General features: G+C 36.0%; 2 protein-coding genes across 3 annotated transcripts; one reads left to right on the plus strand and one right to left on the minus strand.

Annotated features, from left to right (window-relative positions):
- Nucleotides 1-96: 96 nt before the first annotated feature.
- On the minus strand, nt 97-5,311 carry LOC129304497 (pescadillo homolog). Its single transcript, XM_054944185.1, has 13 exons — nt 5,173-5,311; nt 4,684-4,769; nt 4,155-4,403; nt 3,949-4,074; nt 3,702-3,786; nt 3,516-3,626; nt 3,153-3,246; nt 2,743-3,035; nt 1,922-2,029; nt 1,712-1,833; nt 1,232-1,451; nt 882-1,103; nt 97-443 (listed from the first exon to the last, which is right to left on the minus strand). Exons 1-13 carry the CDS (start codon nt 5,194-5,196, stop codon nt 366-368), a joined length of 1,818 nt encoding a protein of 605 aa, XP_054800160.1. The 5' UTR covers nt 5,197-5,311; the 3' UTR covers nt 97-365.
- A 5,152-nt stretch (nt 5,312-10,463) lies between these two features.
- LOC129293488 (uncharacterized) lies at nt 10,464-15,073 on the plus strand. 2 transcript variants are annotated; one of them, XM_054931499.1, is made up of 18 exons: nt 10,464-10,568; nt 10,665-10,777; nt 10,867-10,975; nt 11,072-11,136; nt 11,428-11,466; nt 11,994-12,090; nt 12,211-12,307; nt 12,438-12,501; nt 12,572-12,648; nt 12,750-12,828; nt 13,146-13,222; nt 13,317-13,401; nt 13,480-13,548; nt 13,635-13,702; nt 13,775-13,823; nt 14,004-14,468; nt 14,745-14,814; nt 14,917-15,073. In XM_054931499.1, exons 1-16 carry the CDS (start codon nt 10,502-10,504, stop codon nt 14,376-14,378), a joined length of 1,530 nt encoding a protein of 509 aa, XP_054787474.1. In that variant the 5' UTR covers nt 10,464-10,501; the 3' UTR covers nt 14,379-14,468; nt 14,745-14,814; nt 14,917-15,073. The 2 variants fall into 2 exon arrangements, with proteins under 2 accessions (XP_054787474.1, XP_054787465.1); XM_054931490.1 differs by lacking the exon at nt 14,917-15,073 and having other exon boundaries at nt 14,745-14,915.
- Nucleotides 15,074-15,546: the final 473 nt, after the last annotated feature.

Below are 15,546 nucleotides of genomic sequence, written 5' to 3' on the forward strand. Positions count from 1 at the left end.
TGCAAACCCACAGATTGAAATTCGGTGACATCTACTCGGTCTCACGCCAGAGGCATAAGCTGATTTGAGGGAAACAAATTAGCAGCAATGCATCAGTGGAGGTAGGAACACATTTTTTAAACGGGCATTAGTGACACGTGTCACTATTTCATTCCGTACAAGCTCAAAATTGCATAGCTCGACAGGAGCCTACAACTGAAAACAATTAAGATCAACTAGCCTTTTAGAGCCAATACCACATCACAGTCAATAAATATTTTTCGAGAATGGAGAATCGTCAATGTCGGGCACTATTTTGCCTCGACTCTCGGTTTTTATACCCGCCTTTTAAATTTTTTGGAAAAAGGGGAATCATTTTAACTCCCTTATCTCTGAGCTTCCTCTAGCTTTTTCTTCCGCTGCTTGATAAGATCATTTGCAGCCCGCTTTCGTTCATTGGATATCTGAATCAAAAGAGGAGAAAGAAACAGAAAAATCAAAACCAGTGTGCAATGAAATATAATTACAAAAGAAACTTAGATTGCATAATATTTTCTTTGTAAATTAGAATTAATTATAAATTGTTCTCTGGCATGATAGAAAGAGACAGTGTTTACAATTTACAATACAGTAAATACGTGTCCCTCTCCATACCAACTTTCTTTATCATCAATTAAATAGATTTTTTTTAAGCACAAGGTAATAGACTTTGCTAATAGCAGAGATTATCTACCCTGCAACGAGGGCAAAGGATAAACCCCTCCCAACTAAATTTCTTTATGGCATGTGATAATTTTGCATGAGACGTGAAAATGGCATGCTCACAACAGAACCGGGAGTAACAACATTGCTATAAATTAATCAACTCAGGCTCCAGCCTAACAAATCCAACAAGAATTTACCTGCATGGCTTCCAAGAGCTTCCTCTTTTTACGAGACATCATAACGAGAGGCATGTTTGCACTATCTTCAACACTTTGTTTGATATTAGAAGTGGATTCTTCCCCAGTCTTGATTTCTCCAGCAGATGTCCGTTCATCAACATTGGAACCCACTGGCATGTATGGAACACCCTGAAGTTCCTTTTTCAGTTCATCATGGTACTGCTGCTCAAGAATCTTCATCTGTAGCCATTCAACTTGAGTTAAGTACATCAGATATGATAGAACATCATTATCAAAAGATAGCAAAAGCATCAGAATCCTCTGCTCATTCAACCACAGTGATGAAACATTCTTATAAAACAGGATACCTTTTGCTTTCTCTGAGCAGCTTCATTAGCCTCTGCTCGATCAATAATACCTTCAACCAGTAGATTTTGAGGATCGTCCAGATCTTCCTTTCCAACACCTGGAAGTGGAAGGACTTCCTTTCGAGCAGCAGCTTGCAATCGCTTGATGGTCTTTGCATAGTCAGGAACATAAGCTCCTTCCTCATTGTCAACAAAAGGTGACAAGTGTGGTGGAGGAGTCCTGTACAAAAGGATATCACTTTGATCAGAAAAAGAGAAGAACAATAAAGTCAGATAATAATCTCAGCGCATTGGGATTAGGATCCATTGGTAATGGCACCAATCCAAATTTATCAAACTTCTGAGTAAACTTTTATATCATAAATTTCTCACAAATCTTATGAAAGATGTGAGATGGGGAACTAGAACAGTCAAAACCCAGCACGTTAATAGTAAAACAGACAAGTCAATTAGAAAGAAAGTAAATAATTTACAAGCTACCTTCCGACCATATAATCTTCAGTTGGTAAAATGATACGCGCATTTACACAATCATATATCCATTGGGGTTGAACATATTCTCTAGAGAAGAACATATGCCCTTGTACTTCCCTGTCAACAACCTACAGACATGGAAGCCATAGCTAAGTGCATCTAAAATGAAGTTATAAATCATTGTCACCTAGACGGTGTGATATATTCTCACAAAACCTGATGAGTGATGCTCTGGTCAGATTCTCCAAAAGGTGCCCCCTCTCCCTCCCATGAAACAGTACCACCAAAGGCAGGAATAACAAAAAGCAATGACTCTCTTGGTACCTGTATGTTTATAGCAAGGCAGATGTAAATACAATGCATACGTGCGCACAAATTTATGCATTCCAAAGTCATTCTCAGAGAAAAACTGTAGAGTCGATGAGGATTAAGAAAATGCTGCTAAGATATATGTCATCCATCATCCATAATCTATTCAATTCAAATTTTCATTTATTAGCTACTTTTCTCTATTGTAACGCATTAAAAGGATAATGTTGCAACGTATAAAAGTCACTGTATAATCTCCTAAGCCTTCAATCATACAAATTCAATAGTAGCACGCATGAATGGGGGAAATTGTACCAGAGTATTAAGTGAAGACCTCCAAAGTTTCTCGCACAGATATTGATCAATTTCTTGTGGAGAAGTCTCTAATTTCCATATGTAATGATACACAAAGAAAGTAGCAAGAAATTCTAACAGCGATTTGAACAAAATAAAGATTACTATTCATCAAGAGGTGACATTTTCATACTTTATTAGCTTTGAGCCTAACTACTGTAGACCTTTTGATACCATCTTTTTTCTTGGTTAGATCCTTTTGGTACCACTCGTGACAATCAATGACAAGTATTTAACTTTTACTTTTCATTAAAAAAAATCAACATGAATTAAACTTAATTAAGAAACTGGAATGTACCCAATTTCCCAACTAATGTGACAAACAATAATTTAACAAATGGAGTACAGACTGAAGGAAGAAATTGATTTTTTACCTCCCTGCTCAAGAAGAATTTCATATTTTTGAAGAGATTTTTGCACTCCTTTGTATCTTGATTCTCATCATCTTCGCCAGAGATATCTTCAACAAGGTGCATTAGTGCACCGGGTTCATTTAAAGGAAGTTGATGCTGAAGTTGAGCAAGTCTTAGTTTGGATTTTTCATCTTCAGTCTGGGATTCCATTTTCTTGGCCGCAACTTCATCAGATTCATCCAAATGATCAGCTTCAGAATTTGTTATAGATGGTCTAGCACTGGAATTAACATATCTAGACAATGCATACAGATCTGCATTATTTAAAAAAAGCCAAAGAAAACAGACAGAGAGAAATAATCAGGAGACATAAAATATCTGCAAAGACTCGAAAGTTTCTAAAATTCACTACAAATCGGCGAAAGAGGCACCTGCAGCCAAAGCTTCCAACCGAGGATCAAGTATTGGGGGATATTTCAAATTTATAGAATGATAGAGGCGAAAATTCACAAAACCAAGAAGAGTCTGCATCAATGCATTACGTAAGTTAAATAAGATTGAGCAAAATTTAACCAAATAGACATAAATGTGCTGTGTGCAGACAAATATGAAGGGGGCAGCCAGGCAGGGGCATATGCATATGCAAAAAGGAAAAGCGATACAAAATTAGACATTGATCATTTGCAAAGCCTACTTGATTATGACAAACCTACATAAGCTTTGCTAACTGGTATAAATCAGATGTTAATGAGGCAAAAGAACAAAGACAATATGCAAATGAAAATGAAACAAACCTCATAAAATTGCAGAAAGTTTAGCATGGTGGTGATGTCAACAGTATCAGGAACAACTTGCTGTAATGGATGTGGTGTAATCCATGTTATTGTCTGACCCTCGACTTCAGCCTGCACAGACAAGACAATCAAACTACAAGATAGATACATAGGTTAAACGACCATCACAAATGCCCCAATCAATACCTGGTAGTATATTCCTTTCACAGATACAAAAGTTTTTCTTAACTTGTGAGTGCGAGATATGAAAGCTTGCCATTCATGTGCCAATCTAGCAGAAACGTTGAAGCAAGATTAAATAGGACAGAAAGGAAATAATGACAAAATACTTAAACCTAAGCTCTTCTCCTCAAGTCCACATCCTCAATTTAAAGATGGGGCCAAACCCTTCTTCAACATAATAATAGAAAGTTTTCAAAATGCAAGTATATACCTCCGACATTTATGGACACGTTCCACATCAATCTTTTTGCTCTCTAATGCAGGCAGTGCTGCAAAAAGATGCAGAGTTGTGAGACAGTCGTCCAATTCTCCAAGTGCATCCACAAACCTCGGATACCTATAAGTTAAGATTAATCAATTTAGAAATTCATTAATGGCTATGACCCAAAAATAAATCTGTAAAAAGTACAAACATGCCTCTCTTTTATAATCCTATCTAGCCTGATTTTGGGCGCTTGTTCCCGCAACTTGTTTGCACGTTCCAAGTTTTTCTTTGCCTCTGCTTTCTTTATCTTTTTCTCTTGCGTTCTTATTGTTCTATGTATTTCAACCAAAGGTTCATGGTGAAGAAAAGCAATATCCTTCACATGGTAATAAGTATGATGGGTTCCTTTGAACTTTTTCTTAGGCTCCCGTGGGGTAATACCTTTGAAAATGCATAATCTCCTGAAATATGTAAAGCCAATGTCAGGATAGTTGCAAGCCTTCACGAAAATTTTCTTTTCCAGGCCTCCATCAAAAGCTGGCATACAAGAAAATATGTATATCTAAACAAATAAAATCACACTCAGGATTTACTATTTCAAGGAAATCTTTAATCCTATCACATCCCCTTTGGCCTTTCCTTTCTAATATTGGGGATGGAGTAGAGCCACGGCCGAGGACCAACAAAGACCACCTTAAATTGGATTTTATAGATAAAGGGGAGTTTCCTTGGTAAAAGGACCTGAACAGGGGTAGACTGATCTGGAGAAGCTTGAGTGCCTGTGACCTGGTGACATATTTAGCAGCGTTTCCCTCCTTTTTCTTCCCCTGCCATGCAGAACAAAAAATGAAGGCAACGGATGAGCAACAGAAATACTATAATACTGACTTGCATCGAGCATGATATTTTTCAAGGAGAGAGATAGGCCTTCCAGTCGCGGAGATTTCACTTTACTTCCACTTGTTATTGAAAAGAATAGACAAACACGTGTTGCAAATTTTTGCACGTCTAACACCAACCACGATCATGTAAAATTAGCAATGCACCAAGGCCTTGCTCAGCAATTAGATCATCAAAGACGGGGAAAAAACTTTAAAGAGAGTAGCATGCACGCTTGACAAAGTACATATAGCAAGTTACAGGCGCCGGGTACATTTCGAAGATAAATTGCCGGCAAATTGACAATAAAAGACGCAGTGATAGCATGCTGAGGACTTGCGCGATACTTACGGGAGGTCTGTAGTGCTTCACCATTGTTAAGCAGGGGCGTGGAAACGCAGGTAGGCCTAAGCAACTATGGAGTATGGACTGCAACGTTGGGCGGTGCTAGGGTTTAAGAGGGCAAGGCGGCGTTTTTCGTTTGTTCGTTGTTTTTCTTTCCCTCGCTGAGACGCAAACGCAGTTCCATTTAATAGTACAAATTAATTAATTAATTAATTAATTAATTAATTAATTATTATTATTATTATTATATTATCATCATCATCATCATCATCATCATTATCATCATCATCATCATCATCATCATCATCATCATCATCAAGTAAGATTAAGAATAACATTGTATAGTTGTATAAGCGTGCCAAAAAAAGAATAATATTTTATAAGTATAAATTATATAAAAATATAACAATTTGTTATTATTAAAGAAAGAGATTTGTTAAAATAAAAAATTTAGCATGCATACTTTCATTTTATTTTCAAAGTTTCAATGTTCCATCCATCTATTAATTAATAATTAATATTAGCAATTAGGTATTAAATCATTAAATTTAACATTTTTCATGATCAAGATATTTTTCATTGAGATGATATTGTTTAATATTTAATATATTTTTCATCCACAAATATTTAATATATTTAATCATTAAATTTGAGAAGGTTAAAAGTTAGTATATCGTAGTAATAAAAATTTATTATGAAAGATTGAAATGAAATTAAAAAAATAATAAAAATAATTTTATTATTCTTGGTGAGTGAAATAAATAATTAATATATATAAAATAAATAAGTGACATATGGAACATAAACAACTAATACAAATGAAATTTGTAATTCTTATTAACAATATAACATTATTGTGAATATAGATAAATAAAGTTAAGCATATAAATAATTCATGTAAAAAAAATAGACAATTTACATAAGTGAAATGAGGGTCATAAATTTACAATAGTATTATGTTATTAATAGAAGTTATAAATTTTATTTATATTAATTATTTATTTTCTTTATATAAATTATTCACGCACATAGCTTTAATAGAGATAATAAAATCATTTCAATTATTCCTTTCAACTTCATTTTAGTTTCCTACATGTACAAAAAATTTTAAGATTTTAAGGAGTTTGATTGAAATTAAGTTGGGTTAAATGCTCTTAATTGATATTAATTGATATTTCCCTTTTCGTTTCAATGTGGCTGTTATATTTTAAGAAAATAAAGAAGGGGAAAAACCATAGATAGAAAATAAACAAAAATCAATGCTACATTTTTTTCGCTTAAAAAAAATAAAACTCAACAAATCTCATCTGAACCAAAATGCTTAAGAAAAGAAAAGGAAAGAAACGGACAGTAAAAGTAGAGTCGGGAATAAGGGTCGGGCTTGACGGGCTACCCATTTAAGCCCGTTTTAATAAGGGTTTGGGCTTGAAAATTTGGTATTTTTTGAGGTAACTGGGCTTCGAAGCCCGGCCCTTTTAAGCCATAAAAAATGGGCTCGGGCCCGAGCAGCCCGTAAAGCTCGTTTTATTTTTTTTTAGCTTCCATATTATAATTGGATTGGGTTTGAGAATTGGGTTTGAAAGTCCAAAAGAACTCTTACAACGCAGGCAGGGTTTGAGCAGTCAACAATACTCCACGCCTCCACCACACAGGCACACCGTACGCAGCAGACCAGCTCCAGCAGTCTCTCACTCTCAGAATTGTCTCAGCCTCTCCGCCCTCTCGACTCTCGTCTCATCTCAGACTCTCGGGCTCTCACTCTCAGCTCCTCCTATCGTCTCTCAACCTCTCAATCTTAGTTCTCAAGCTCCTCTGTACCGTAGTTCGCAGTCAGTGTCGTTTCCCGACTCTGGTCTCAGTCTCAAGCTCGTCTCTAACTCTCCGCCGTAGTCACAGTCTCGGTGCTTGCCTCTCAGTATTAGTCTCAGTCTCGAGCTCGTCTCTGCCGCAATCAGTCACAGTCTCAAAATCGTCTCTACCGCAATCTGCCGTAGTCCTCAATCACAATCTCGCCTCTCAGTCTTAGTCTCAGAGTCTCGAGCTCATTGGTGCCTCACAATCTCAGTCTCAAGCTCGTTCTGCCGTGGTCTCCTCTCCCTTTTGCCTCTCAATTTTAGTCAACTAGGCCTCACAGTTATAGTCTCGCCGTGGTCTCCTCCTCCTCTCGCCTTTCAGGTTTGCCTCCTTTATCTTGATCTGCTTCTGGTTATTTAGTGTTGGTTACTGCTCTGATTGTCTTTCGATTTGGTGATTGCTGATTCCTAGCTTTTGATTATTTCTGGTCTCGATTTCGATTGTTGATTCCTGATTTTTGATCCTCGGCCTCCTCTATCTTGATATGCTTCGAATGCTGTTAGTTTATTTTTAATTTTAATTATATGATTTTATTCCCGATCCTGATAAATTAGGCCTTAATACTGTTCTATTATTTTATTATTAGTTTTAATTGTATGTTTTATGCTTGTTTGCAGTATGTCATCATCTAGTGCCAAAAGTAATGAAACTAGTAAGAAGTTAGTTGAGGAGGAAAGTAATAGAGAATCAACTCCCACCCAATTTACCACATTCAATAAAAAACCACCTAAGAAATCTAAAAGTTATACTTCATATGTTTGGAAGTCCTTTTCTAAAGTGGTTAATGAAGAGGGAGCAACAAAAGTAAAGTGTAATGGTTGTGGCACTTTGTTAGCAAGTGGTGGAAATATGGCACTTCACATCTAAGTCGACATGTTAAACAGTGTGTGGCTCTTCCAAAGTTTCATAATATAGGTTTAATGATATTAGATAATGAAGGCAATGTTAGGCCTAGACAAATCAATAATACACATATTCGGGAGTTGTTGGGGATGTTGATTGTTGAACATGATTTGCCATATTCCTTTGTTGAATTTCTTCTTTTAAGACAACTGCTTAAGGAATGTAATCTTGATGTTAAGATTATGAGTAGGAAAACTGCTGTGTCAGATGTTAGGAGATTTTATAAGCTCCAGAAAGAGAAGTTGAAAGTGATTTTATCAAAGAGTCATAGCAAAATTTGTTTGACCTCTGATTGTTGGACTGCTGTAACATCTAAAGGTTATATTTGCTTGACAGCTCATTTTGTGGATGAAAATTAGAAACTTAATAGTAGAATACTTTCTTTTTGTAAGATGGAACCTCCACATTCTGGACATGAATTAGCTAGCAGAGTTTTTGAGAGCTTGTGTGAGTGGGGGATTGAAAAGAAAGTTTTTACAATTACTTTAGACAATGCATCTGCAAATGATTGTATGGCTGAAATCTTGAAAGAGAGGTTGGTTTTACAAAATAACTTGATTTGTGATGGGGAATTTTTTCATGTGAGGTGTTGTGCACATATTTTGAACTTGATAGTTCAAGAAGGTTTGAAGGTAACAAATGTTGCGATAAATAAAATTCGAGAAAGCATTAAGTATGTTAAGATGTCAGAGTCCAGGATGAAGACTTTCAGGCAATGCATTCAGCAAGTTGGTGGCATTGACACCTCAATAGGATTGCGATTCGATGTGCCTACTAGATGGAATTCCACCTATGATATGCTTGATAGTGGAATTAGATATAAAAGAGCTTTTGTTTGCATGTCTTGTCGTGACACTACTTTTAAACACTGCTTGTCGAATGAAGAATGGAGGAGAGCAGAGGAAATGTGCACTTTCTTACGGCCATTTGCAATCATTACAACTTTAATTTCTAGCACATTCTATCCTACCTCAAATATGTATTTTGGGCAAATATCAAAAATTAAGATTTTGTTGAATGAAGCCACTGGCAATCATGATCCTGTGATTTCTAGTATGGCGATTAAAATGAAGGAGAAATTTGATAAGTATTGGAGTGACTATAGTGTAATCCTTTCTATTGGAAGTGTTTTTGATCCACGAGCAAAGCTTGAAGTGATTAAGTATTTTTACTCACTGATTGATCCTATAAATTACTTCATGAAAGTTAATAATATCAAGCAAAAGTTGTATTGTATGTTTGATCAATATAAAGAAATGGGTGGATTTTCCATTAATTTTACACTAAGTTCAACTCCAACACAAAGTCAACCAAGCTCAAGCACTAGTGGAAGGATGTTAGAAAAGAAGAGGGAACTAACCATGTTTTGGACTCAAGCTTATGGTGTAAGTTTTTATCTCATTGTTGTTAGTTTATAAATTGTAATTTCTTATTTGATACACTTGGATTTTTTTTATATGCAGGACTTCCTTAATTTCAAGAGTAGGGATACTTCTTCCATTGGAAAATCTGAATTAGATTATTATTTGGAAGAAGCTTCCCTTGATGGTCACCAGTTTCTAAAGTTAGATGTGTTGCATTGGTGGAGGACTAATCAACAACGATTTCCCAATCTTTCAAGGATGGCATGAGATGTCTAAGTATTCCGATTACTACAGTAGCTAGTGAATCGGCATTTAGTATTAGCTCCCGTGTTCTCACAAAGTATCGTTGCCGCCTCCTTCCGGATAATGTGCAAGCATTGATTTGTGCCATTTTATGGTAATTTTTATATTTTATCTTGTGATATATGTATAGATATATATTTGATAATGACACAATTTAATTGCTAATTATTGTAGGTGATGATAAAGAAGAAACTGCAGAGATAATTGATATTGAGCCTCCACCTCCACCTTCCATGAGTGGACCTACATCTGAGGATTCCAATATTTTATTTTTGGATGATGATGGGGGAGATCTTGATTAGAATTGATGATAATGTTTGTCTTCATCTTATTTAGACTTTTAAATTTTTTGTTTATTTTTTAGATTATGTGAGACTTTGGTTGAATGTATGTTGAATTTTAAAATATTTTAAGTAAATTTTAATGTTAAATTTTATTTTATTTTATTTTATTTCTATCAGGGCTTATGGGCCCGGCCTTGAGCCCTTTAAATAAGGGCCGGACTTTAATTTGAGAGTAAAATTAGGATAACCAGGTTTTAGAGCCTAGGCTCATAAGGGCTGGGCCTATATGGGCTAGGCCTGCCCGTTTACCAACTCTAAGTAAAAGTGAGACCCATCCCGTGGGCCCACATCTTGTGGGTAGCTGCAGATCCGACCCAGTCTCACTGTAAGCCCAGTCTATTCATTTTTGGACGTGGCCTCATTCATTTTACCCGGGAAAAAAAAAAAAGAAACGTCCAAACTGAAAAATCAGGGAACGTCAAATTGAAGTTCCCGCCAGCTAGGGTCAACGTCGTGGCGCCCAAACGCACTCCATAAATTCCTTCTCATTTTCAAATCTCCTTTTCATAATTCTGCTAGTATTCTTCCCTCTCCCTCTCCTACTCATTTTCAGTTCACTCTACTGATATGGACGTTTCTACACATCAATCCATCTTTCGCCGCATCACGTCGAGAGAGCTGAATGGCTTTAGAGGTTAGATCCTTCTCTCCATCATCTATTATCGTTTTATTCATCTCAAAGACTGTATTTTGATCGATAAACTCCGTTGTATATCGGTTTAATCTTCAGTTCGAAAAAGGGCATACATGGATGGGATTACGTCTAACTTCAGCGAAATTGGAACAATGGCTGTTGAGCACAATGGCGGCGAGACTCCTCCTTTGGCTATCTCATTCTGCAAGGTATTTGAATATTGTTGAAGGTTGATTTCGTAGGTCGATCTTTGTTTTCAATGTTGTAAGATTGTGCGAGGGACTCGGAATTTTCGCAGACTGCCAAACACTCCCATATACTTGCTTTGGCGGATGAGGATGGATATGTAAACCTGTTTAATACTCGCCACAAGTTCTCTTCGTCCTCATCGAACCAAGAAAATGCAGGTTTCTTTTTCGTTTCGATGTAAATTATTTTTTTTAAAAAATAAGGAATGTCGTGGGTAATTACTTATATGAACCTTACTCCGCCTTGCATCGCAGAGAAAGCAAAGATTTGTGATTGGGTTGCCCATCATAATGCTGTTTTTGACGTCTGTTGGATTAAGGTAATTCATAAAAATAATTCTCTGTTGTTGACCTTCCGTTCATTAGGGGGTGTCATGGCATTAATTTAAAATGTATGTAATTAGAGAAAAAAACTTAAAATGTATGTAATTAGAGAAAAAAACTATGTTCTGTCACTCAGTTAATAGCTTTATCAATGACCGAGATAAGGTTTCTGTAATCACGCAGGAGCAGTTTAGTCGCCGGTTTTTTTTTTTTTTAAAAAAGAGCACGAATTGAAATATGGTATTTTTCTGAGGCTTTTAACGGACATTCTTAACAAATTTTTGCAGGAGGATGCCCAGATTCTCACAGCTTCCGGTGATCAAACTGTAAGTTGTTATGCCATTCAGTTTGATGAAAGTACCTGGACAGGTGTCCTGTTGTGGTCAATTCTCATTTTATTATAGTCTTCATTCTTGGTTGATGGTCCTTGAGTAAAAAACACATCATTTTTCATACACATGGATAATAGTTGGCTATTTCATAGACCATAATGAGTACCAAGCAAGCATTCAGTGATTTCTAACGATTGTATCTTCTCTCATTTCCACTACTTTAAACAGAATCTGCGCAAGTGATAGAAAATTATGGCTTGAAACTTGAAAATCTTGACTCTATCAAGCTGCATATAGTGCTGATCTTGTTTCTACTCTTTACACTGTTGACTTACTAATGCACCGGATATAATTAAAATCAAATCAATTTATGTTTCCTACCAGTTTCGCATGCCATCAATTAGAGTTGAATATAGACTTTCAGAAGACCTATTTATTCTCATTCTGCTATAATAGTATCTAACCAGTAACCTTCCAAAAGTCAATGCGGTCTTGTGTGTTCTCATCGTCTGTACTTGCAGATGAAGTTATGGGACGTGCAAGAAAAGAAATGCATAGGAGTCTTGACGGGACACAGGGGAAGTGTAAAATCTATGTGTTCACATCCAACTAATGCTGGTAATATACAATATCATTATGTCATCCATTTCACTGTTTTTCTACTACTTCAAATCTTCAGCTGCTACGAGAAAATGTATATCACAAATAGCGTTTCTTTTTTCTTGTGTAAATTTATAGATATTGTTGTCTCTGGTTCACGAGATGGATCCTTTCATCTTTGGGATTTGAGATGTCGCTCCACACCCAAAAGCAGGCGCGGGGAACCCTGCATACGGTAGGTTTTTATTTCATATTTTAAATCTCCTGGAGTCGTCTTTGATTTGATATCTTCTGAAAATTTATCTTGCTTGTAATTTCTGTTTCTTTGTCTTCAAAATTCTTTCTACTTGTGGATGCGGCACTAGTTCAACCGCTGAAGTCAAAGGAGCACATCTTTCATCCCAAGCAAAACGAGTCAGAAGGGGCAAGGTTGCAGCTGATAGTGTAAAATTCTATACATTTTTCAATATGAACTTTTTTAACAAGTCCTGTTATCCAGGCTGCTTCCATGAGCATTACATCAGTTCTTTATCTCAAGGATCAAGTTTCCATAGCTACGGCTGGAGCAGTGGATAGGTTAGTTGAGAGCGCCATTGAAGTTTATGCTGCATTTTCTTGTTATATACTGATGCTAATAAATTAATGCTTGGCTTTCGCATGTGATTTGTTTATTTCAGCGTTGTGAAGTTTTGGGATACCAGAAACTTGAAGAGTTCTGTCACGCAGACATCCCCTAGTCTACAGACATCAGAAAAGGTTGGTTTGAACTATTCTAGGAATTGGCCCATTTTGGGTTTGTACATTGAAAAATTTGCTGATCATAAGTCATGGGTGAACTGATCCTTTCATGTGTAACAAGAAATTATGTGGTTGATCTTTATGGTAAATTCATCGTGGTATACTTGATTTCGCTCAAACGTAGTTATATGGTGGAACAATTTATTGGACGTGCATGTTGATTACTGTCACCAGGGTATTTGAAAACAGCTGATTTGCTGGCAAATTTTTATCATTTTTTTTTTTTGTAAAGCTATTGCAAGGGAATTGACAGTCTTCTTACGACATTGTTTCAGGAAAGGTTACATGGCATATCTAGCCTGTCCCAAGATCTAAGTGGAGTATTTCTTTCCGCTTCCTGCATGGATAACAGGTATTTCTTTGATATCATTTCGTCCCTTCTTGATGATTTAAAACATAATCAAGTGAACAAGCAAAAATATGAAGTTTTTCGGGTGCTCTGCCAGAATATACTTGTTTAACGTGCTTCAGCTTGAAAAGGGGCCTTTGAGATCTTTTTCTGGGTGTCGAATAGAGTCATTTTTTGTGAAGGTGAGAATTGTAGTTTTAAACCTAAGCTTAATCCGTTTCTGCCCAGAGATTGACTTCTATTTGGTTGTGCAATTGCAGTCCGCAATTAGTCCTGATGCATCTCACATTGTTAGTGGTTCAAGTGATGGAAATGCCTATGTTTGGCAGGTTACATTTCTTACACTTGGTAGCCTATTATTTGTTTCACATTGGTCGGAATCAGTTTATGATTTAACCGAAATTTTACAATTCAGGTCAACAAGCCTGAAGAGGAACCTATTACTCTGAAAACTCATGATGGGGAAGTCACTGCTGTCGATTGGTAAATACCGGAACTTAGAATTCCTTTTGCCTTCTGAGAATCCCGAGTTATTTATTATCTTTTTTCTTTCAGGTGCTACTCTGAGGATGGTAAATTGGCAACTTCCTCTGATGATTTCACAGTAAGCACTACAGTACATGGAGTTAAAAAAAAAAATTTAAGCTATCCTTGAGAAAAAGTAGAGATTCTAGCACAATGTGATACCTTTCAATTCAGGACTGTATAAAAATGCATCTGTCTAATGTGATTTCGAAATTATTTCAGTATTTTAAATGTTTTCCCTATGCCATATATATATTAGGTTCGGATTTGGGATCATAATAGTTGTTTCACAAGCGCAAAACCTCCAGCTTCCATTCGGAGGAGAATAATGGCTATGCCTAGTGGAGAATGCAGAAAACTTTTAATGGAGGATGAAGAGTGGAGTTCCAAATCTGGTCCTGGCAAGGCTTTTCATTTGGACAAACCATCAGATGAGATCAGCCGAGACATGCCTATCACACCACCTAAAATGCATAAAACCGATGGCCAAAAGAATCAATTTTTATCCATGTCTGATCTCACTGTATCATCCGGAAAAACCCCTGAATCTGCGTCGAAGAGCCCCTCCTCTGTTTTGAATCCGCCATCCTCTATAAAGAGAACTATCAAAGATTACTTTCTAGCAGCTTCATGAAAATTGCAATCTTACTCTAACTCATCCAGCAAGGATTTTATTTCAATTTTGCCAGCTGACACGAAGTCTGAATGCGCATGGCCTATTTGGGTAAGGTTCTTACTCCTTGTATTGGCTAACACTGTTTTTGGTGAATTTTGCACATTAAGGAATTACATTTATTGTTCCAATGAGCAATTGTTTTTCAATTCGTTGTTAATGCCTTTCAGATATGTTGGTAATGCTGTCAAAAAATGGTTATTAAATTTTTTTCCTGGCCAAACAAGAAAAACAACAGTGCACTTTATTATTTGACGTGCACTGTAGTTTGTGACTTAAAACTGGGGTGAGATACTGACACAAACGCATTTGTTATGATTTTTGCAGGTTATTCCATTTGAAATGTAAAGCATATAAAAGAATTCGATAAGGCAGATCACGCTGAGATACTTTTCCTGTACGGCTGTACTGTTGTTTGGAGGACAAAATGTGTATATATGAAAGGTGATTTAATAGTGTTAATTGATCAAGGCTTTATTGATTGTTTTGCGAGGTGAAGTTGGGGTTCATCAGGAAAAAAATTGTGAAGCAAGAAAATCAAAATGCACAAGTTGCATACTGAAGGGGAAACAACCGTCATTACCCTGCGAAGGACTTCCTTTAGTAATAAGTGGCAATAACTAGGAATCATTTCCGAAAAAAAGTACAGTTAATAATAAGTCGCTTTCTTTTTTGGAAAAAATTGAGTTGGGTTTTATTAATTCACTAAAGCCAAGAGATTTAATGTGTATTTAGTTTCCAGGTTATATTTGGCAAAAATTTATTTGAGAAATTTAATGATTTGTTGAATTTGGTAAAAGTATATTTTAAATGTGTTTTGAATGTATTTTTAAGGGTTACTGATTTCTGATTTCACAACTTAAATTTTTTATGGAAATACTTATAAACTATATTTCTTAGGCAAGTGTTCAGCAGGGATATTTCTTATGAAATATATTCCTTTTGTTAAGTTGAGTTGAGTTGGTGTCAAACTAATTTCTTTTTTTTTAATAAAAATGTATAATTACTTTGAAAAAAGTGAATATACATGTGTGATTATATTTCATCCCTAAAAATTTGTCTTGGTTAGTAGTATCGTATAACTTGAACAGAACTTATTAGCACGAATAGGTTGATAGTTGGTCTGATT

This window comes from Prosopis cineraria, unplaced genomic scaffold (assembly GCF_029017545.1).
Source record: "Prosopis cineraria cultivar Desert tree isolate PC_DT_omini unplaced genomic scaffold, ASM2901754v1 PC1, whole genome shotgun sequence".
Classification (NCBI taxonomy): Eukaryota; Viridiplantae; Streptophyta; class Magnoliopsida; order Fabales; family Fabaceae; genus Prosopis; species Prosopis cineraria.